Genomic DNA, 23,039 nt, shown 5'->3' with positions numbered 1-23,039 from the left:
CAATAGCATACAGTTGCATAGGGTGTATTCCTGCCTCTCGCCCAGTGCGCACTGGGATAGGCTCCAGCACCCCCCGCAACCCTGCTCGGGATAAGCGGGTATAGATAATGGATGGATGGATGGATGGATGGATGGATGTAAAACTATGCAAAGATGAATTAAGTATTTCTAATTGCAGCCCTGAGTAGGTGCATAGATTGCACCACATACCCACCGCGGATTCAAACCCAGATTGCCAGTTTTCTAACCATCATGCTTCTCGGGCAATCCGAGTGAAGGTCACTGCTTATAGCTTTATACGTATTCAATAGGAATGTTTTTACCCGAACGAGGAGGGTGAGTTTTTTTTCACGCGTGGTGGAGTTTTATAATTGGCTTTCCATTGGTTCTTTGGCTTTAATGAAAGAGAAAATCTACACACAGCTGAGCCATCAGCGTCATACATGTGGTAATGTAAAGGCTTTGTGCACTGCTGCTATTTAAGGCTCAGACATTTCACAATTAATCTGCCGTATTCCCGCAGCTATATGTGCATTGGATGTTACAAGGAGCGGATTGGGAAGTTTGGTTGGAGCTCTGTATTGCGTATAGCCTACATGCGATGGGCGAAATTCAGCTAGATCATTTCCCTCCTCCTGCGACTAAGGAGGTCGAACGATCTCAAAACTGCAATATGAGCAGGTAATGAGAGAGAGAGAGGGAGAGGGGGAGAGAGAGAGAGCGCGCGCACCCGCTGTCAGGTTTCACTACTTTAGGGAACGTCGCCAAAGCCTCAGCATGTGGTGCGCACACACACACGACCTCCAGGCAATCTGCCAAATGTGAAATTGTGTAATAGGGTTAGGGTTAATCGCCGAAAGGGCCGTGGCATTAGGACACGAAAATAACTTCATTATTATACACTGTGTGCGCTACTAAAGGACCAAGACAATAACCTTCAAAGTTCAAAAGTGCACATGCTAACGAAAATATCCTCTTAATAATTTTCATTTTGCGAGTATATGTTTTGGCTGAGTTATTTCAACGTGTTTGCTGACAATCCCTTTATTTAACCAGGATAGGCTGACCCCGCCCCTTACTCAGAGGTTAGGAATTTGCATCTAATTGCTGTTTGTCAACCAATGATATTACTCCAAGACCGCGAGCACGCCTTATCTTTACCGAAGATACAATGTTACTTTTAAATCAAGCCATACTTCGCAATCGAATTAGATGTAGCAATGCGATCGAATGCTAATATAACTAATAACGTTCCACATCAAGCACATTTCCTGTGAAGCGTATCATTAACACCAGGAACGAGTTGTATTCACAGGGGCGTCAGGAATGTTTCTTTCGATTGTCAAGAGTACAAAAACAAAACGGAAGCGAATTTGGTAAGATTTCTTTCTTTTTCGTGGTTGCCAACTCATTTGCAGAGGAAACTGCGAGAACGCGTTATCGCACGCATTTTCCTTACGAGTCTTCGTTTCGGTGTTTCCCCCAGTAGTGCCGTGTGTGTATTTGAATAACAGTCAAAATCAATGTCAGTTTTGTTTGCAGCTTCCAGAAACGGATTATTTGCCGTACAAAGATTTTATCCACCGTTATACCTCACGAAATGTAAGCTACCTCCCGTTCACTGTATTTACCAAATAATTAAATTGGAAATTACGAGGACAGTCGGTGGTATTTGGACCCCCTTTCGCACCACATAATGCACGTAAAAACGGACACGTTCTTGACTTCGCTTAACCTGTTTTAGATGGAAATAATTATGGAAGACATGGCTGTCATCTTTTATGGGAGTTAGCTACTTGTTACTTGTTTTCTCTGCTTCTGTAGGCTACTTTGCGTCTAAACACTGCGACCTATATTCAGCCTTCTCTAGCACTACGTTTTCATTTCATATTTGATGTGTTTGGACATTTCTGAACTCTGAAAGCGACATTTAATTAGAAATTTAACATTCAAATTTAGCCTGTAACACGTCTGTCTTTGAGATAAAAATTTCGTTTTAAATTCATTTGAACGTATCCTTTGATTGGCGTTTCAGAAGGCAATCTGGTGAGTGGGGACACGTAGGAAAACAATTTAGGCCTAGTCTAAACAAGAAATCTTCAGTAGCTTACTTACAGTAGGCCTAGTATAAATAACGAAGTAATACATTTATGTAGTTCATGTGCAGTGTTTTAAAAGATATTATAAAGAGAAATTTGTGTTTTACGATACATTTGTCAAATTTGTTTGCATTAATTCACGAGCACGCATGCACTGTTTGTATATAACAAATTATGATTCGATACATTAATCCACATTTCGAATGATCCTGCCCCTGTTTAATGTTTAGGGAGCTCTACGTGGTACGATTCATTACATTGCGTGGCAGGAAGCTGTAACAGGATATAGATATACTTAGGACTCAAAGTTCAGCCGAAAAAAAAAACCGAAATGGAGATGTTTTGTTGCTCTTTAGGCCACGAAAACTCCTTTGAAAATGGCGGAGTGACGCGGTTAGGGGGACGGAAAATAGCGTAATTTTCCAGAAGCTTGGCACGTGCCAGTCAGTGTCAGCTATCGACGTGGCATCGACTGTATAGATTTTCCATCGCCGATCGGTACTCTGGAACCCAGCTGCGGTCCAAACCCCGCGGTTCCCCTGCAACTGCAAAAATGCGCAAAAGCAAACAATCACTTATTTCCTCCCGTTTCCTTGGGGACGAGGCTGTCAGTAGTGCTTTTTTTTTGCTGTTTGGTTGGTTGACAAGAAACCTTTGAATATGGCGGAGGGCAGGCGTGTGACCTTACCTCTGACCTCTGGGCTAACCAGAGGGATGCTTTAAAGACCCAGTCAGAAGGCTCTCGATGCCCAGTGGTTTAGAGTGGTCTTTATCCATGTCAGCTGGAAGAAGGGGATTCATTGTAGGATTGGTTGAATTAGTTTTTTTCCCCCCTGGCTTGTGTGTTGAAAGCTATCTCTTGCATTATCGTTTGGAACCAGCTTGCATGGTGATGCTGGTTATTTGTGAGCTGTAGAGCCAATGGTGGGAACAGATGAACAGGCCCCCTCAGATTATATTTGTGTGTGTGTGTGTGTGTGTGTGTGTGTCTCTGTGTGTAGACTGTGTGCCAGCAATGATTGAATCTCTTTGGTGTATGTGTAACTTTGACAAGTTTGGGTTTACATTTCACTGGTATAGCTCCTGCAAGCTGCTGATTTCTCTGGTGTTTCTATGGTTTCTGAACGTCTTCTGACACACGAGGAGGAGATTTTGCAGCCAGACGTACGTGTGCCGCTGGGTGACAGGTGTGCGGGTGTGCAACACACCAAAAGGTTTTCTCTCAAAAATATCTGTCAACAGAGCCGAAAGGGAAAGGCTGGGATTGCACTGGAGCAGGGATCTCAAACTCAAGCCCAGGAGGGCCTCAGCGCCTGCACCTCTTTCTGTGCCTTTCTGAACGCAGGTGCTTATTCAGAGACGCTGTTTGGTTAAGCAGTCCACACGCCTTATTCCCAGAGCCTCAGTGAGCAGCGGATTGAAATGAAACTGCTGCAAACAGCTGCAGTTGGTGCTGGGCTGGGCTGGGCTGGGCTGGACTGGGCTGGGCTGGGCTGGGCTGGACTGGGCTGGGCTGGGCTGGGCTGGACTGGGCTGGACTGGGCTCTGGCTGACACACATGAAGGTCTGAAACCGTTTGGAGTCGGCTGCAGTGTGATTTTCAGTGCCGTTACGGGAGCCAAGGGATCGCAAAAAGAAAATGTGAGAGAGAGAGAGAGAGAGAGAGAGAATGTGTAAAGGGCTTGGCCCGATGTCAGCTGGTCTCTTGCCAAACCCGTTTGATAAAAGCGCTCGCCCCTCCCCCGGCCAGAACGGGCTCTGGGGGAGCGTGCCGCTGTGATGTCACGCTTTGGGCCGGCGCCATACTGGACCGCTGCCTGAGACTCATGCAAATTAGCCCGCCCCCCTCCCTGTGTCTCCGCCCCCTCCCTGTGTCTCCGCCCCCGCCCTGTGTCTCCGCCCCCTCCCTGTGTCTCCGCCCCCGCCCTGTGTCTCCGCCCCCTCCCTGTGTCTCCGCCCCCGCCCTGTGTCTTCACACGCGCACACACACACATACACGCACACTACAGGCACACACACACACTACAGACACACACACGCACGCACTACAGGCACACGCACACACACACACACACACACACACACACACACCCACTACAGGCAGACATATATACACATTCAAAGGTTCACAACATTGGGTCTTGCGGCATTCCATTTAAAAAAAGCGTCCAATAAGGAGGCCTCTCGATTAAGATTGTGCTGGTTAATTATTAGACGGCCCCAGAGTCAGTCTAATGACCCCATTGAGACTGTGAGTCTCTGCTCTGTGCCTTTAGCCTGAAAGGTTGCAGACACGCAAGCCGATTTAATGCATTTATTCATGCGTTTTATAGCGCTTGATGTAGTGTGGACTGGCTTTGGTTTTTGAAGGTGACGTGGGCTCGTGTGCCTACGTTTTAACTGTCCACTTGATTTGATGATGCTACTTTCTGTTGGACCTTATCGCTCCACGCTGACTGTACAAGATGAGAAACACGGGCGGCTGGCACGCTGCCCGTCTGGAAATGCAGGCCCCGGGTGGGCGGGGTCACATGCACACCGTGGCTCATTCATTTTAAATTAGTAGGTGGTGCTTAGGTGTGTTCATCATTCTAACTGGTGCTACTCTGTATGGAGTGTTCTGAGTGACGCTGAATTGTTGTTGTGAAACGACACAAAGCTGTTCTTTCTGAAGCAGGCTGAAGGTTATTTGGCTTTTATGTGACCGTTGTATCGCTAATGCAAAAGGTGACAGTTGCCACTGCACAGGATCACATTGGTCAGATCTGTGTCTATGGGAACTGAAGCGGTGACAGTTTCTAGTGTGTTCTAATGGCTCTATTGGTGCTGTATGATGTTATTATTTTTGTTGTTTAAACACCTCTCTCTTCTCAAACCATGGCCAAGGTCTCATCCAGTGAAAAACAATTTCCACAAGAACAAGTGGGCGTGTGAGTGTTTGTGTGTGTGAGTGTGAGTGTGAAGCCTGAGCCCTCTGCAGGGTAGCCATGGGAACGGGGGCTGCACAGTCATGGTCCTGGTTAATCTTTCCCTAGAGTTCCACCCTCACGTCGACCAGTGTACCTAAGCACGCTTTTCTGTCCCCCCACCACCCCCTCCCCAAAGCTGCCACTGCTTTTACCTACACTGTGTTTGAGTATGATGGAGAAGCGCATATTTACTTTCTTTTCTTTCTTTTATTCATCTGTTTATTGTATTAAATGTATGAAAATGAAATTTTGCCTGAATGAAGTTGACAGAGGTAACCAGTGCACAGTGCACCTCTGCTTCCACCTACCCATCTCACTGTGACACACTCTCTCTCTCTCTCTCTCTCTCTCTCACAGCAGCTGACGGAGGCTTGCCAAGCGGCATTACCCAGAGTGCACTTCTGCACCACGGCCCAGCAGGGACGGGTGCTGCATGGCACTGTGCCAGACCCAGACACCGCTGCTGGCTCCGCCCATCTCCTCTGTCAGGCTCCGCCCACACGCACGGTCACCAGGAAACCAGCCCTCAGCACAGGAAAACCACACTGGCGGCCAGGGAGGAAGGTCAAAGGCCGGGGCTTATATATTCATCTTCTGAATGTGAAAGTCAGCCCTCTGGTGTAAGGTGCGTGTCAAAATAACTGAGCACATTCAAAAACCAAGCCCCCCCCCTCCCCGAAACTAGGCCTTAGATCGTGCGCGCATAGGTGTGCTCAGGTGGTCTGTGGGCGGAGCTGTGGTCAGGGGGTCTGTGGGCGGAGCCGTGGTCAGGGGGTCTGTGGGCGGAGCTGCGGTCAGGCGGTCTGTGGGCGGAGCCGTGGTCAGGTGGTCTGTGGGTGGAGCGTGGTCAGGGTCTGTGGGGGAGCTGTGGTCTGTGGGCGGAGCCTCAGTGGCAGTGGTGGATCTAAGGTGGGCGGACAAGTCTGTCGGCCCAGAGATGAAGCTGAGGGCTGTCATGGAGAACCTGCACAGGCAGCAGAGAGCCAAACTGCAGATGGAACTGGAGCAGCAGCAGGCCGGCCAATCGCAGCAGCCAGACGGCTCCCTCCCAGCCAATGCCGGGGAGCAGCCGAGCGGAAGCCCCGCCCCCGAGCGCGCTCAGATGGCGGCCCTGGCGGCCATGAGGGCGGTGGCCACCGGGCTACAGAGGAACTGCGACCTTCCCTCGTCCAATCACAGCAGCGCGGAGGAGGGGGAGCAGGAGGAGGAGGAGGAGGAAGAAGAAGAAGAGGATTACAAGGGCATGATGGGCTCGGATGAAGAACTCAGGTGAGTAGAGGCAGGCCGCTGTCGGGGGTAGGAGTGCTGATCTGGGGTCAGTTTTCTCCTGCTTATGCCTTTTTTAGAGAATATTTTAAAGTGTTTTCCCTGCTGCAGGAAGCAGAAATGGGACGAGGAGGGGTTGGAGGAGGACTTTGAAGACGAGCTGGGGGAGGAGGGGTCTCCCACGGGCCGGGGGCCGCTGACCCCGGGGCGGGGGATCCTGCTGCTGCCACACCGCCACCTGCTCCCCCAATCTCAAGCCCTGAGGGCGGGGCTGCGGGAGCCGCCCCACATCAGCCCGCCTCTGGGACCTCACAAGCACAGGCCATGGAACGGACCTCAGGAGCAGTTCAGACAGGTAAGCCTCAGGTGAGCTTTAACACAGGTAGGCCTGTCTGTCAGGTGAGCTTTCACACAGGTAAGCCTGTCTGTCAGGTGAGCTTTAACACAGGTAAGCCTCAGGTGAGCTTTAACACAGGTAGGCCTGTCTGTCAGGTGTGCTTTAACACAGGTAAGCCTCAGGTGAGCTTTAACACTGATAAGCCTATGTCAGGTGAGCTTTAACACAGGTAAGCCTGACTGTCAGGTGAGCTTTAACACAGGTAGGCCTGTCTGTCAGGTGAGCTTTAACACAGGTAAGCCTATGTCAGGTGAGCTTTAACACAGGTAAGCCTGACTGTCAGGTGAGCTTTAACACAGGTAAGCCCCTGTCAGGTGAACACAGGTGATTCTATATCTGTAGTTCAGATATGGAATCACCTTAGCGCCTTAAAACATCTCTTGCATTTGTCATTTATATAACACTGGTAACCATTTCTGTGCAGCTCAGCAAGGTACATTCAACACCTTTCTATTCTACCTGTGCACTGCATGAGATTCAGCCACTGGTGCTGCTTTTAACTGCAGCATAGATTTCAGCGAGTCCAGGTCAGGGGTTGTTCTTGAGGAACTGCATTTTGCCGTTTCATTTTCGGCCTAACGTGCTCTGCCCTGACCGCATGTAGGCAAGATGAAAAATTGACTTCATTGATTTACCCGACTTTGATAATAGCTAGTGTAATATGGAGAAAGGATACCTGAGTGTCTGAGCGTAAAGTTAAACGGTGAAATGTGGATTTCCCACCCCCCGTGTTGTTGCGTCTCTGATGCCAGTTTAGCAGTTTTTCTGAGGCTGTGATTAGGTAGCCCTGAGATGTTTGTTTGAGATGCAGTTGCTGGTTGAATTACACGCACACACGTGAATGGAGCTGGATGAACGGAACATATGCACTTTGGCACAGACGGGTTGAGGGGGGGAGGGGGTTTAACAAGACAAATGAGCTTATATTTAGTCACTGCCGGGACTTTACCTCTGAACTGAACTGACGTTACGTAACTGTGGTACAAGAGGTGGACTCTCCTGTGGTGGCAATTTATGGACGTGCTGTTCTGCTAATACTTTTTACCGCCCCTCAACCCCCTCCGCCCCTGTCATAGATCTTCCTAAAATGCGGGCTGAGCGCAATGTGTAGGCTGCGTTACATGGATAACTAACGTGGCAATAAAACGGTCGCGTTTGTCTTTAAGACTTTTCGTTCCAGACTTTCAAGGAGAAAGGCTTTGAACAACGGCACAATCGCTCCTTTTGTCTATCGGGTCCGTAATCCGAGTCGTTTAAAACAGAATGAAAAAGAGCAGCTGCTTATCGTAAACAGGGGAGTGGCGGTTATGTACAGCCTTCAGAGCAGCTCTTGACTGACGGATCTCGCGGTTGTGTTTGTTGCTTGGTAACCCTCCGCGCTCGGAGAAATGCGGTTAGACAGAAAGCGCCGCTCGTCCAGTTTGAACAATAAATGCGGGGCGGGGGGGCGCGCTGACAGGGGCTGCTATTGCCTTTCCTGTCAGACGCACGCGACAGTGTGTGGGCTAATCACAATAGCGACGTGTCAGTACTCTCCTACCGTTGCTATTTCTTACTGAAAACCGGGCCTTTCCCTGGTGTTTGAAGTGGCTTATCGTACACCACCGCACCACACCACCCCGTCAGAAAACGTATAAAAGTCAATTCAATTTATTTTGAACGAACGCAGGTTTTTTTTTTTACTACCGTCTGCGCACTTTAACACGAGCCGAACGAAACTTTAAAAAAAAACAAAAAAAAAAAAACGCATGACGTTAAGCGCTGTGTATGCCTGAGCTGCTTATTCTGTCTTACTCGGCAGACTGTACCACGCCCACACTCTTAATATGTTCTCACTGTTCTAGGAATCCTAGACTAGGATGAAGACATTTTTAATGATAATTGCGTAAGATTACTAGTAAAGTATGGACGTCGCTGGGCTTGCGTTGCATGTACACGCACGTGCACACTCCAAGATACATGCGTGTGCACACACTCAAATAGCTCACACACACACACACACACACACACACACAGCAGTGTACTGTAGTGTGCTCTTCAGCTGTTGGGGGAAGCTTTGGGGTTCCTCGCGCTCTCGCGTGCAGCTGTCATAGAGGAGGAGAAACGCGTCGCTCGCAGTTGCTGTGGCAGGAAGCCGAGTGGCGGTGTGGGGCCCGTAGCGTGCGTGCTGGGATAACGTTACTCTGCCAGCTCTCCGCGTGCAGACGGCCGCACGTGTGCGGGGCCCGTACAGAGGGGGATCCTAAGCGCATCGCTGTGGCGCTCGGACCTGCTGTAACGTGAGCTGGGTAATCAACGCACAAAAAGCGTCAGAAATACCAGTTCCGCAGAAAGAGAGGCTTTGGATTGGGCGGCTGTTAAAAGCCGTGCGGAAGCCTCTGCGTTTTTAGTGTTGTTATTATTAATGCTCATTTTCATTAGTAATACATAGTACTGTTTTTGTTAAATAGTTTTTATCTGGGCATTAGAAACAGACCGTTGGTAAAGGGGGTGTGGCTTGGATTGTGAGTGACGCGGCGAGGAAAGGGTTAAGTTTGAGGGGGTTGTTTTTTGGGCCTGGGGGAGGGGTGATGGTTTAAGTAATCTCTGAGTGAAACGGGGATGTGAGAGAGAATGAGGGTCTGTCTGTGTGAGCCCCCCTGTCTGTGGAGTGATTTGTTAAATCAAAAGCTGGTTGCAGTTGTTGTTCTTTACTTTAAAAAAAAAAGAGTATTCTTGCTCTTTAATACTGTTGTGAGGGACAGCTGGTTGCTATGGCGCAAAGCCCCCCCCCCCCCCCCGTTTACTGTTGGGTTTTTATCACAAACCTGTTTATCAGCTTTCAGATGGTCCCCGTGTGTGTCGAGGCACCGTACTGGCACTGATTTTAAAAAAAAGGACCCGATGGAGAAGAAGCTGAAAACTGAAAACATTTCATTTATTTGTTATGATGTCTTTACAGAATTGAAAGTCACAAAGTTCACTCGGCCATCAGCGTATGATTCTGCCGGCCAATCCCTGACTTCATATCGCCGATACGCTGCACTGCCTTATGGCCGCTGGGCAATGCTACCGTATAGCTGCTACGCTATCTTGCAGCTGCTACGTTATGTTACCGTATAGCCACTATGCTACGATATTTTGTAGCCGCAATGCTATGCTATCTTTGCCTCCCCCCCCACCCCATAAATTACAAACCGGGATCACTGAATACATGGAAGAGGCATGCATGTCACAGTTATACTGGAATGTGTGGGGGGTGTAGTTCTCAGTACAGGACAGGGTGGGGTGTAGGGATGTTATAATTCGGGGGGGGGGGGGCTGAAGTATGTATGGTGGGAGGTTGTGTTGGAAGGTTAGAGTGCTGTGACACAAAGGCAGTTTAGGCATGTGTTGTTGGCTGTGAGCTACTTGGTCCTCTCTAATCCAGAAGATAGAGTTGGACTGTTAAACCCCTTTCCCACTTTAGAGCTGAACCAGGGAGGCTCATTATAGCCCTTTCCCACTGTAGAGCTGAACCAGGCTGGCTCATTATAGCCCTTTCCCACTGTAGAGCTGAACCAGGCTGGCTCAATATAGCCCTTTCCCACTGTAGAGCTGAACCAGGCTGGCTCAATATAGCCCTTTCCCACTGTAGAGCTGAACCAGGCTGGCTCATTATAGCCCTTTCCCACTGTAGAGCTGGAACCAGGCTGGCTCATTATAGCCCTTTCCCACTGTAGAGCTGGAACCAGGCTGGCTCATTATCGCCCTTTCCCACTGTAGAGCTGGAACCAGGCTGGCTCATTATAGCCCTTTCCCACTGTAGAGCTGGAACCAGGCTGGCTCATTATAGCCCTTTACCACTGTAGAGCTGAACCAGGCTGGCTCATTATCGCCCTTTCCCACTATAGAGCTGGAACCAGGCTGGCTCATTATAGCCCTTTCCCACTGTAGAGCTGGAACCAGGCTGGCTCATTATAGCCCTTTCCCACTGTAGAGCTGAACCAGGCTGGCTCATTATAGCCCTTTCCACTGTAGAGCTGGAACCAGGCTGGCTCATTATCGCCCTTTCCCACTGTAGAGCTGGAACCAGGCTGGCTCATTATAGCCCTTTCCCACTGTAGAGCTGGAACCAGGCTGGCTCATTATAGCCCTTTCTCACTGTAGAGCTGAACCAGGCTGGCTCATTATAGCCCTTTCCCACTGTAGAGCTAGAACCAGGCTGGCTCATTATAGCCCTTTCCCACTGTAGAGCTGGAACCAGGCTGGCTCATTATAGCCCTTTCCCACTGTAGAGCTGGAACCAGGCTGGCTCATTATAGCCCTTTCCCACTGTAGAGCTGGAACCAGGCTGGCTCATTATAGCCCTTTCCCACTGTAGAGCTGGAACCAGGCTGGCTCATTATAGCCCTTTCCCACTGTAGAGCTGAACCAGGCTGGCTCATTATAGCCCTTTCCCACTGTAGAGCTGGAACCAGGCTGGCTCATTATAGCCCTTTCCCACTGTAGAGCTAGAACCAGGCTGGCTCATTATAGCCCTTTCCCACTGTAGAGCTGGAACCAGGCTGGCTCATTATAGCCCTTTCCCACTGTAGAGCTGGAACCAGGCTGGCTCATTATAGCCCTTTCCCACTGTAGAGCTGGAACCAGGCTGGCTCATTATAGCCCTTTCCCACTGTAGAGCTGGAACCAGGCTGGCTCATTATAGCCCTTTCCCACTGTAGAGCTGGAACCAGGCTGGCTCATTATAGCCCTTTCCCACTGTAGAGCTGGAACCAGGCTGGCTCATTATAGCCCTTTCCCACTGTAGAGCTGGAACCAGGCTGGCTCATTATAGCCCTTTCCCACTGTAGAGCTGGAACCAGGCTGGCTCATTATAGCCCTTTCCCACTGTAGAGCTGGAACCAGGCTGGCTCATTATAGCCCTTTCCCACTGTAGAGCTGGAACCAGGCTGGCTCATTATAGCCCTTTCCCACTGTAGAGCTGGAACCAGGCTGGCTCATTATAGCCCTTTCCCACTGTAGAGCTGGAACCAGGCTGGCTCATTATAGCCCTTTCCCACTGTAGAGCTGAACCAGGCTAGCTCATTATAGCCCTTTCCCACCGTAGAGCTGAACCAGGCTAGCTCATTATAGCCCTTTCCCACTGTAGAGCTGGAACCAGGCTGGCTCATTATAGCCCTTTCCCACTGTAGAGCTGGAACCAGGCTGGCTCATTATAACCCTGCTACACATCGTGACGGTGTTAGTTCCACCAAATGATTTGAACGCATTCATAAGTTTGAGTGCTTACTAAATCCAGGCTTGGGCATTTGTGGAGTTGGTGTATTTCGTAGGTGAACTCTGTTTGCCCCTTGGCACTGGTAGACTAAAGGGGGGGTTTAGCGCTGATGTGGAGGTGTGATCATGTGACTTGAGTCTTCAGTCCCTGTCAGCATTCCTCCGTCTGAAACATGCAGGCCTGCAGTCATGATCTTACACAAACAAATGAGCTGCCTGAATAGAGAGGGGTTATGTAAATTCACTGTGTGCATGTGCGCGTGTGTGTTGTGAGAGAGCGAGAGAGGTTAAAATGGAAACTGTAAAACACTGCAGCATTTCAGTTTTGTTTAGAGAGAGGGGGAAAAATGTTGTTTTTTTTTTTAAACGAGTATTCTTCCTGGAAACTTGGTGTCAAAGTACAGACACAAAGAATGGAGGGCTTGGGTGGGTTGCAGTGGTTGCTGGGGGTGACCGGGACAGGCCGTGTGTGCGGTGTAGGTTGCCAGGGGTGACGGGGACAGGCCGTGTGTGCGGTGTAGGTTTCCGGGGGTGATGGGCCCTGTAGCTTCTCCTTGCGGTGACATGCAGGCCTGCATGTCTGATCGTTCCAGGAAGATGGAGCTGCCTGTAGGGGGTGTAAGTTCCTGTGTGCGCGCGTGTGTGTAGGGCAGAGTTCACAAGGTAACTGTAACACTGCAGCTGGTCAGTTGCGTAGAGGAGGGGACAAATGTTTTGTTTTGTATGAGACAGCCTGACTGGTGGTAGTAGGTCACAGATGGAGGGCTGGGTGGTGCAGGTTGCACGGGGTGACCGGGACAGGCCGTGTGTGCGGTGTAGGTGCGTCAGTTCAGATGCACGCTGTGTTCGGCTCCTAGCGTGGCTAAAGGCTATCTCCGCGCACAGCAGTTCAGATGCACGCTGCGTGTACGTATTCACGTCCCACGGAACGAGGAGTTTTTTAGAGTCTTGAGTGTGTGTGCTGCTGTTTCGTGTTGCACAGAGTCTACAGAACTCTGAGCTGAGCTGGCTAACCGTGCGAGACTGGAAACACATCGCCATGCACTTACTCTGACCCCGTAGAAACACTGAGTGGGACGTTTGGGGTTAACAGGCAGGAAACGTGTGTGAGAGAGTGAGCCTGCGTGCGTGCGATGATGTACATGCTGAGTGTCATTAATAGTACCCAATGTGGATCTGTTGGTTCACAAACACACACATGAAACAATAACCCGTGGCACACAGACCGCTTCCTACTGCGTCTGGTTCAGACAGAGGGAGGCGGGGGGAAAGAGAGCTGTTGAATGATTCAGTGTAATCCTCCTCCCTGTGCTCTCCTGTGATTAAGACCGTCTAACTGCCGTACTTCCAGCTCCGCTCCCAAATGAGCAGGGCTGAGGTTTCACAGCTTGCTTGTGGCCTGTGAACTAACCGTTTTCTTTTGGTACATACATTTTTAACCCCCCCCCAAAATATGAGAAAAAGCACAAACTGTAGTCAAAAAGTGTTTAACGGTCAGTGAATGTGACTGTAAATGTGCTCACAGTGAGAGGTTGGTGTTTGACGGTCAGTGAATGTGACTGTAGATGTGCTCACAGTGAGAGGTCAGTGTTTGACGGTCAGTGAATGTGACTGTAAATGTGCTCACAGTGAGAGGTCAGTGTTTGACGGTCAGTGAATGTGACTGTAGATGTGCTCACAGTGAGAGGTCAGTGTTTAACGGTCAGTGAATGTGACTGTAAACGTGCTCACAGTGAGAGGTCAGTGTTTGACGGTCAGTGAATGTGACTGTAGATGTGCTCACAGTGTTTGTCTCCTGCAGTTGTATGAACTGGACAGCAACCCGCAGCGGAAGGAGTTTCTGGACGACCTGTTCGGCTTTATGCAGCGAAGAGGTAGGCAGGGCAAGTGTGTGTGTGTGCACACGTGTGTGCATGTGTGTGTGTGCGCGCGCGTGTGTGCATGTGTGTGTGTGTGTGTGTGCGCGTGTGCGCGTGTGTGCACACGTATGTGTGTGTGCGCGTGCGTGCGCGTTTGTAAGTGTCTTACCTCAATATCGACCGTGAATGCAGGCCTGATCTTTCGCTGCTGAGCTCTGTAATGCTGTCTTATAAATGAATCAGCACTGCCACCTAGGGGCAGTAGGTGGTAGCAATGGGGGGGAAAAAATGCAGTAGCAGCAGCCACTGTAGTAGCTGCAGCAGTAGTGGTAGCAGTAGTAGTAGTAGCTGCAGCAGTAGCAGTGGTAGCAGTAGCTGCAGCAGTAGCAGTGCTAGCAGTAGTAGCAGCAGCAGCAGCAGTAGCAGTAATGGCAGTAGTAATATTATATGGCCTCTGTACCCCACCTTAGGGTCCCCTGTGAACAGGATCCCCATCATGGCCAAGCAGGTGCTGGACCTGTTCATGCTGTACCAGCTGGTGACGGAGAAGGGGGGTCTTGTGGAGGTCATCAACAAGAAGCTGTGGCGGGAAATCACCAAGGGCCTGAGCCTGCCCACCTCCATCACCAGCGCCGCGTTCACGCTCCGGACCCAGTGAGCGCCGCCGCCGCCTCGGCACCTGGGGGTCGCGGGTTTGAATCCCGCTCACCTCACATCGCCTGGCTGTGTAGCTCCCTGCTGTAAAGCCTGTAGTGTCACAGCAGTGCTCTCGCTTGCTCTTTATGAGAACGGCCGGAGCTTTCTAACCAGTCACACAGAGAATAGAGGATAATATTACAGTTTCTCAAAAATTCCAGAATTCTCTTAACTTTTTTTAAAGCATTTGCAAGAAAAATAAATTTTAAAAAAGGTATACGTTTGATCGATAGAATAGCCTATTGAAAGCATTTCAACTTAAATGTTTGTGTAACGTTTCATAACTCTTTAAGCCAGAGAGTTAGCCCATTACGTTTTTATCGTAATTTTTGGATCTGTGACCTCTGACCCTTGTGGCAGATACATGAAGTACCTGTACCCCTACGAATGTGACAAGAGGGGCCTCAGCAACCCCGGAGAGCTGCAGGCCGCCATCGACAGCAACCGGCGGGAAGGGCGTCGCCAGAGCTTCGGCTCTGCCCTCTTCACCTACTCGCCCAATGGCACGCCCACCATGCTGTCATCCCCTAAGCTCTCCGCCCCCAGTCTGGGAGTGGCTTTGGGCACCAATGGGGCCACCCTCGCCCCAATGCAGCGTATCAAGAAAGGTGAGGAAGGGGGTGTGTGGTCGGTGAGTAAAGGGGTGTGGCTGGTGAGGAAGAGGGTGTGGTTGGTGAGAAAGGGGGTGTGGTCGGCAAGGAAGGGGGTGTGGTCGGTGAGTAAGGGGGTGTGGTCAACATTTGTACCTGTAGCTCAGTGGTAACAACTCTGTACCTAACTCTTTTTGCCTAACAAAGCACACCTCATTCAACAGCTACTGATCTTCAGCTGCTAATTAATACAGTCATGGGGGCCGAATTAGGGTGCTAATGAAAACCTACAGGATGGTAGATCTCCAGGAACAGGGTTGGGCAGCCCTGCTCTCGCTGTTGAATGAGGTGTGCTTTGTTAGGGTTGGAGAGAAAACTGCTGTAGCTAACTGAGCCAGGACTGATCGGTCAACACAAAATCCAGGAATGGATCAGGGCCCTCCAGGATCAGGGTTCCCCATATCCACTGCAAGAGCTCTACGGCTCTGAGGATTTGCAGTGTCTGGTGGAATGGAATGGCGCTCCGGCTCGTTCCCATGGTGACGGTGTTGTGTGCTGCCCCCCAGAGGACGCCGGGGGCATGGCGGTGCCGGGGGCGAGCCGGCTGCCCTTGGCGCTGGCAGGGTCATCGGCGGCGGCGGTGCAGGCGGCCATGGCGGCTCAGATGGCGGCTCTGGAGCAGCTGAGGGAGAGGCTGGAGTCGGGCGAGCCGGCGGAGAAGAAGATGGCTCTGCCGGGCGAGGAACACCAGCGCCTCCTGCAGGCCGAGGAGCACCAGCGCCTCCTGCAGGCTGAGGAGCACCATCGCCTCCTGCAGAGGGCGCTGCAGCACAACCTGCTCGCCATGACCGCCGCGCACGTGCCCATGAGCGTCCGCGTCAGCACACAGGGTGAGTGAGCGAGAGAGAGAGAGCGCGAGTGATCGAGTGTGCATGAGAGATCATGTGTGAGTGGCAGCATGTGGTTTGCATGGTGTGTGTGAGTGAGTGTGAGTGTGTGAGTGAGAAGGTGAGAGACGATATGCATGAGTGAGAGCATGTGGTTTGCATGGTGAGTGTGAGTGAGTGTGAGTGAGTGTGAGTGAGTGTGAGTGTGAGTGAGTGTGAGTGAGTGTGAGTGAGTGAGTGTGAGTGTGAGTGAGTGTGAGTAGATATGCATGAGTGAGAGCATGTGGTTTGCATGGTGAGTGAGTGAGTGTGAGTGAGTGTGAGTGAGTGTGAGTGAGTGTGAGTGAGTGTGAGTGAGTGTGAGTGAGTGTGAGTATGTGAGTGTGAGATGATATGTATGAGTGGGAGCATGTGGTGTGCATGGTGTGTGTGAGTGTCCCCCAGGCGGACGCAGAGGGGGTCAGTCAGCAGGCTGTTCTCACAGGTATGACTGGCCGCTCTTCGCTTAGAGTCTGTGGGTTTTAACCGACAAGGGTTTTCTGATAAGACTAGACTGGCGTTTCATTGTTGCCTGGGTAACAGGGCGTGGCCTGTGTCTTCCCAGCAGAGGGCGGACGGGACTCCGCCTTAAACCTCACCACCAACGGCACCGGCAGCATCAGCATGTCGCTGGAGCTCAATGGGGTGGTCTACACCGGTAAGGCACTCTCATACTGACTCACATGCAAGCATTCAGACAGGAATCAGTCAGGATTCAGACAGGATTCAGACAGGATTCAGACAGGATTCAGACAGGATTCAGACAGGATTCAGACAGGATTCAGACAGGATTCACTCAGGATTCAGACAGGATTCAGACAGGATTCACTCAGGATTCAGACAGGATTCAGACAGGATTCAGACAGGATTCAGACAGGATTCACTCAGGATTCACTCAGGATTCAAACAGGATTCAAACAGGATTCACTCAGGATTCACTCAGGATTCACATGTGAAGATATCCTGTTTAATCTGTTTAACGTGTGTCTGGTTCCCCCCCCCCCCAGGTGTGCTTTTCGCCCAGGTGGTGGGGCCCGTCCCGTGCCAGCCTACCGGATCGTCCGGCTCTGGTGAGAGCGAGGCGCCCAGCGGGCACCCCGAATCCCGGCCCGCCGCCCACACACCTACCTCATCCTGCTCCGGCGACTCGTCGCCACAGCAACCTCACAGCCAACCACAGCCAGGAACCTAGCCCGGCCTCCAAACTCGGGCCAATCAGGGAGCGGAAACCGCAGGCCGCCTGGATACTCCCGCTCAGGCCTCTTTTCCCTCCCCTGTTTTTCTCCACTTCTTTTTCCTCCCGTTTTTCTCCACTTCTTTGTCCTCCTCCTGTTTTTCTCCACTTTTTAGCAGCCAGGTTGATTTGAGATATCAGAGGCGGTTTATCATTTTCAAAGCCTGTGAGAAATTTAATTCATTTCCTGCACAAAAGGGCGGATTCACATGAGAACAAAAAGAAAAAAAAAGAAGAGGCTGTTTATTTTAAATGCACTGTTTACACACACCTGCTGTCAGACAATGCAGCCTCTCCCAACAGAGGAAAAAAAGAGTTTAATTTTTTATTCATTTTGTTTCGTACAGATATTATTACCCGTTGGTAAAAAAATATATATATTTAGGGTTTCAAAAAAGAAGACATTTGTAAATACATTCTCTATTTTATTCGTAGTGGCATAAGAAAGCACTGTTGTGACCTCATGGCTATGGAGCCTAACCTCTTAAGCTTGTGTTGGTACAGTACAGTAAAGTACAGTAAACTACAGTACAGTACAGTAAACTTCAGTACAGTACAGTAAACTACAGTACAGTACAGTAAAGTACAGTAAACTTCAGTACAGTAAAGTACAGTAAACTTCAGTACAGTAAACTACAGTACAGTACAGTAAAGTACAGTACAGTAAAGTACAGTACAGTAAAGTAAAGTACAGTAAACTTCAGTACAGTAAAGTACAGTACAGTAAACTACAGTACAGTACAGTACAGTACAGTAAACTACAGTACAGTACAGTAAAGTACAGTAAACTTCAGTACAGTAAAGTACAGTAAACTACAGTACAGTAAAGTACAGTAAACTACAGTACAGTACAGTAAACTACAGTACAGTACAGTAAAGTGTTCTGCTCTGAACACAGGCCTTGCGTAGCCCAAACCCTCTCCTGTGACCTTGTGACCTTCAGATTCAGCTGTTTGTGAAACTGAGCTTTCTCCCCACCTCCACTGGACTCCCACAGGATCGGCCTGACTCCTCTCAGCTGTTGGGATTGACCTTTGACCTCAGAGTGAACTCAGATCTCCGATTTCCCATCTCGCTCTCCTCACTGGCCTTTTCCGCAAAAACAGCGGAGCACCCCAAACCCTGAGAAGTAGGGATGTCGTACTCCCGTCCTGAGAGGCAGCAGACCCCACTTTTCTGTGCGCTCTTGATTCTTCGATTGGCACGCAAACCTGGCTGTTTCTGAGGCTTTCATTGGCTGCTGAGAGAAGGGAATGGAAGTACACCGGGCAGGTGTTGCGACCTTGTGAAACGGCAGTTTGAGATCGCTGCTTCTCACCGCCGCTGCCTGACTGGGAAGGTTCCTGGGAGGCCCCAGCACAGACCGTAAAGCCTCACGACGCCCCCTGGTGGCTGTTCTGTGGTCTGTCTAGCGCTGTGGGGACTGGAGGGGGAGGAGCCACAGACTGTCTCATGGGGAGAGCGTGTGTGTGCGTACATGCGCGTGTACACGCATACGTGCCTTTTGTTTGTGCGAGTGGTGTGCCTTTTTTGAGATGAGTACTGAAAGTTTCTTGCTGATTTTGGGGGTCCTGTGGGGCCGCTCGCTGGTCCTGGGAAAGCGATCGAGCCTTTCACGCAGTCGTGTCCACTTCAGTGCAGGGTCGCCACGGCGACGCACTGACTCGGAACGTCTGCGTGCCAGCTGTGGTGTCGTCCCGGGACGTCCTGGTGTTCCACTGACGTCGCTAACGGGTTTCTGGAAAGGTGTCGCACCCTGTGGCCTCAGCCAATGGCTGTGCTGCTGCTGTCCTGCCAACGTCGCAATTGGGGGATTTGGGGGTTCACCCCCTCCCCCGCTCTCTCCACAGGAGTGCTATGCCTACAGACCGCCGCGCTTTTACTACGAGATTCCGTCCGTATACCTCAGAGCAGTGATTTAAGGTCTACTCTAAATCTATTCCTGCATGTTCAGCAGAAAGTATCTGCCAATCGCCATCAGAGTTGTTTCACTGGTTGTTAAAAACACTCCCTGATTGGGGCAGCTTGGGGTTTCCATGGATATGGTTGCCATGACATTATCGCTTGCTCGTCTCTCGTGCAGGCATAACCACCTGCTTTTCTTATTGGGGCATGACTGTAATTAACTATGCAAATCCATCCAGTTGCTCACATTATAGTTTTATTATTTTTAAATGGACATAATATTCAAAATGGTGGCTGAGGATCAGAAAGCCAAACTGGAGGTTTGAGTTTGAGTATGCATGTTATTTTATTGTCTTTCTTTTTTTTTTTTTTTTTTTTACAAGCCAAAGATGCAAGGCTTATTTAGTTGGGTTTTTTCATATCTGGTGTTTGTTAGTGTATTACTTTCAGCTTGTCGTGTGTGTCAAAATAAGACACTTTCTGAAATATTTTTTTTTTTTTTTGGTTTACCATTGCTTCTGCTGTGGTTAAGGCGGAGGTGCAGATTTTTTTGTTGTCTAACAACAAGGCTTTTGATTTATCAGGGATGTGAAATTTTCCCACAGCAGTCACTGGGGATAAAGAATGACTTCTGGGTTTATTTATTGCTGTGGGGTTTTCTGCTGCCTTTTTCCCACTTCAGTGGACAATGAGGTGCATGTGGATTTTACTTCGGTCAGTAACTTCCTCTGCATCAAGCGCAACACTGCTGACAACCACCAGGGGGCGACATCTTCGCGATTACCTGGAAGGAGCCACTTCTGGACCCAAGTGCCTCAGAGCGTGGGTGCGAAACAGGCAGGCACACTTCCAGTTTGGGCCGTTCTGGTTCGGAAGCATGTTCTCGCGGGACATGTCCCGTTAGTCTGCTGTATTGGAACGCAAGGTCAGCTCCTTTCTTCCGATGATGTATTGCACTGGAGGAATTGTGTGAAAACCCAGGAGGGGGTTGTGGTGGCGTGTGAAAGGGTATTTATTATTAACCTCTGGTCGCTCTTCTCAAATGCATTTATGAATTCTGATGAATTCGGACTAGGTTTTTAGTGGGGAAAGGGTGTGGCCTAATCCCATTCCTCAGGTTCTCAGTCCAGCACAGTGGATTGTTAGCGCACTCAGGGACGGTTGCATGACTTGGAAGATTTTGCAGCACCGTATATACCTCACAGAGAACGCCTTATTTCCGGCAGACTTTTTGCTTCTGAAGCAAGACTTTTTTCCTACCTCACTAAATGTACAGTGTGACCTTTGCGGTGGTGAAAGCTTTGCAAGAACCTGATTTATTTCACTTATGGACTACAGTTCACAAGCGAGCTCAGACTGGGGTTTTTGGTGGGTGTAATCTTGGGTGTCAGTGCTCCAGGACATGCTGGTGCGTAACATGCGTTTTGATTGTGCTGACTGACTGCTTTCAGCGTTTGGTGGCAGGCAGAGGTGGACTCGTCATGTGGAAACCGCTTTCCTGTGCCTGTTCCTTCAGTTATTTTATCATCTCTGACTTGCACCTCCTGTAAGTCAGGTGAAGCTGGGGAAGAAAAGTTGATTGCTGCATTTAAACTTGACAGTTTTTTTCATGTTTTGGGCTGGTGGTGGGATGGGGACATCGTCTTTATTATTATTATTTTATTTTTTTAAACTTGCTGTTTGATGCCCTTGGTTGACAAAGCGTGCAGACAGCTGACAATCAGATACCGATGAAGCCAAACACACTGGGATGATTATCTGGAATGGGGGAGTGGGCGGGACTTTGCAGGGAGGGGTGGGGCACGGCCTGGCTAGGCGGAGTTACAATCATTTTTCCGGGCAAGGATCTGGGCCTGAGAACGTTTGTGGTTTATGCTGGAGACCGCTCCGATGGGAACCTTCATCTTGGATCCAGTCTCCAGTCAAAACCTTCTGCAGAGCTTTCTCAGAGACTGACCTTGGACGTTGTGTTCACGTGGTGTATTTGAAACTTGCTGTATATAACATGGTCTCCAGAGGATCAGCCGCTGCTGTGACAGCAGCAATCTAGCCATTGGGTGGGAGAAGAGATGTAAAGGTGTGTCCTTTCTGTTTTATCATTTTTATTATATTTTTAACGGAACATCCCCCTCCCACCCACAAAAAAATGAAAAGGTTTCCTGCAAACGCGTGGGCACCAGTACGCAGCAGTGTACACGTGTTCATTTTAATCGCCACCGCTGTGTGTGATTCATTCAGGGGTGCCCACTGCAGGGCTTTCACATGAAGGCCGAAATCCTCGGGGACCAGGTGTGTTGTGACTTGCTCAGATGTTCAGTATCTCCTGTGAAGACGCACAAAAGGAAATGCGTTACCTCTCGTCTTCACACAGTGGCCTTCGTCACTCGTGTAATAAGAGGCCTTAAGTCGTATGCGCACAGTGTGTGTTGAAATGCGTGCCGCTGCGCCGGAGGTTTGAGGTATGGAGGCTTTTCTCAGCGGCTGCTGCTTGAACTGCAGACGCCAGGCTTTCTGTGCTGTGCTCTGGCACAGGGTCCGACTGTCCCGGGTTCGAGACCCACGCTTCTGTGAAGGAGAAACACTTTCTTTAGACGAGGTTAGACTTCCGTGTCCCAGCATGCTGTGTGTGTATGTCTGTCTCCCTTGTGGAGTTTAATATTGTGCTTTTTAAACAAAAATGTATTCCCTTTATCTGTAACACTCTGTCTTCACACAGAAAATTATTTAAGTGACCTTTTTTAAATCAGTGCTAAACTGTAAATAGGAGGAGCTGGTTTAATGTCTTGGCTCTTCTTTATGTGCACATTTTTATGTGAAACCGATTCAGCACACCGGTGAGGCTTTCGTGATTGACTTCTCAGGAAATGCACTTCTACCTCCAATTTTACTGTGTCACTCAACATAAAGTGCAGGCTACTGTTTGTCTGTCCTGGTGGGGGAGCGGTCAGTTTGTGTGTTAAGGAGGGTTTTGTTGAGTGTAGCACTTCATTTTTACAGTTTTGGTGAAACAGCAAAGCGCCACCTGCAGTACACCCAAAACAAAGCTTTGAACAGAAGTTTATTTTGCTTGCACTTTGTTCTGTGTTGGTGTGATAATTTGAAAGGTTCCCATGGTAACAGTGTCATGTGACCTAACAGGAGGCTGCTTGCAGAGAAAAGGGGACTGTGTTGTGCTGTGCTTTGCTTGTTGAACACTGGCTGGCCTGTATTGCATGACTGGATGCTAGGTTTGTGCCAGACATTGACACCACAGGACCACACATTCTGTGCATTTGATAAAAGAATGCATGATAATTATAATGATAATTGCACCTCTCTCCAGTATTGCAGCGGTCAGAGAGGTCTGGCCAGCAAGGCACAGCATGGTTATCAGAATTGGTTGCTGTAATTACACAACTTGACTGCATAAAACACCTACTTAAAACCATCTTATTCCTCCAATAGAGAAGGAAATTGGGAAAATTGCTACAAACCACAAAAAAAAAAAAAAAAAAGACGGAGAATGTGATTGATTTGAAAGGGAAGGATATCGTGTCTCTTTATAGTCAAAGTACCATAATGACGCAGTTAAAATTTATCTCCTTTAAAAAAAAAAAAAAAAAACGTTATGTTTCCCTTAGACCCACAGGAAGTTAGTCAGATGTTTGACTTGATACACAGGAAGGCTTTTCCCCCAAAAACCACAGAAATGACTGATGACAAATCTCCTCATTTTTGGTAATGTGAGTTAATCTTGTTTTGGGTTTTTGTCCTGCCACGTACATACGTGGCTCTTGGGTTTGTAAAAAAATTAAGTAAATATTAAGGCATTATTGGTTTGTAATTAATAAAACATTTTGAAAGTTTACAGTTGGAAT

The 23,039-nt window shown here is 49.4% G+C and overlaps 1 protein-coding gene across 4 annotated transcripts; it reads left to right on the top strand.

The window, feature by feature from the left end:
* Positions 1-1,136: 1,136 nt before the first annotated feature.
* On the top strand, positions 1,137-23,029 carry LOC135257841 (AT-rich interactive domain-containing protein 3A-like). Of its 4 annotated transcripts, none has more exons than XM_064341004.1 (10): positions 1,137-1,376; positions 5,429-5,893; positions 6,004-6,337; positions 6,446-6,689; positions 13,774-13,846; positions 14,302-14,485; positions 14,888-15,135; positions 15,684-16,007; positions 16,609-16,701; positions 17,051-23,029. In XM_064341004.1, exons 3-10 carry the CDS (start codon positions 6,006-6,008, stop codon positions 17,233-17,235), a joined length of 1,683 nt encoding a protein of 560 aa, XP_064197074.1. In that variant the 5' UTR covers positions 1,137-1,376; positions 5,429-5,893; positions 6,004-6,005; the 3' UTR covers positions 17,236-23,029. The 4 variants fall into 4 exon arrangements, with proteins under 4 accessions (XP_064197074.1, XP_064197076.1, XP_064197073.1 ...); XM_064341006.1 differs by having other exon boundaries at positions 5,426-5,893; positions 16,612-16,701; XM_064341003.1 differs by having other exon boundaries at positions 5,426-5,893.
* The last annotated feature ends 10 nt before the right edge of the window (positions 23,030-23,039 follow it).

Source organism: Anguilla rostrata, chromosome 6 (genome assembly GCF_018555375.3).
Source record: "Anguilla rostrata isolate EN2019 chromosome 6, ASM1855537v3, whole genome shotgun sequence".
NCBI lineage: Eukaryota > Metazoa > Chordata > Actinopteri > Anguilliformes > Anguillidae > Anguilla > Anguilla rostrata.
The sequence above is the reverse complement of the archived record's forward strand: the minus strand, read 5'-3'. Positions and strand labels throughout refer to the sequence as shown.

Bases quoted from the DNA above. Each gene is read 5' to 3' on its own strand.
- LOC135257841 (XM_064341004.1), top strand. From the start codon at position 6,006: ATGAAGCTGAGGGCTGTCATGGAGAACCTGCACAGGCAGCAGAGAGCC. The intron at 6,338-6,445 runs GTGAGTAGAGGC...TCCCTGCTGCAG, and splicing joins GGCTCGGATGAAGAACTCAG to GAAGCAGAAATGGGACGAGG. The intron at 15,136-15,683 runs GTGAGGAAGGGG...GCTGCCCCCCAG, and splicing joins AATGCAGCGTATCAAGAAAG to AGGACGCCGGGGGCATGGCG.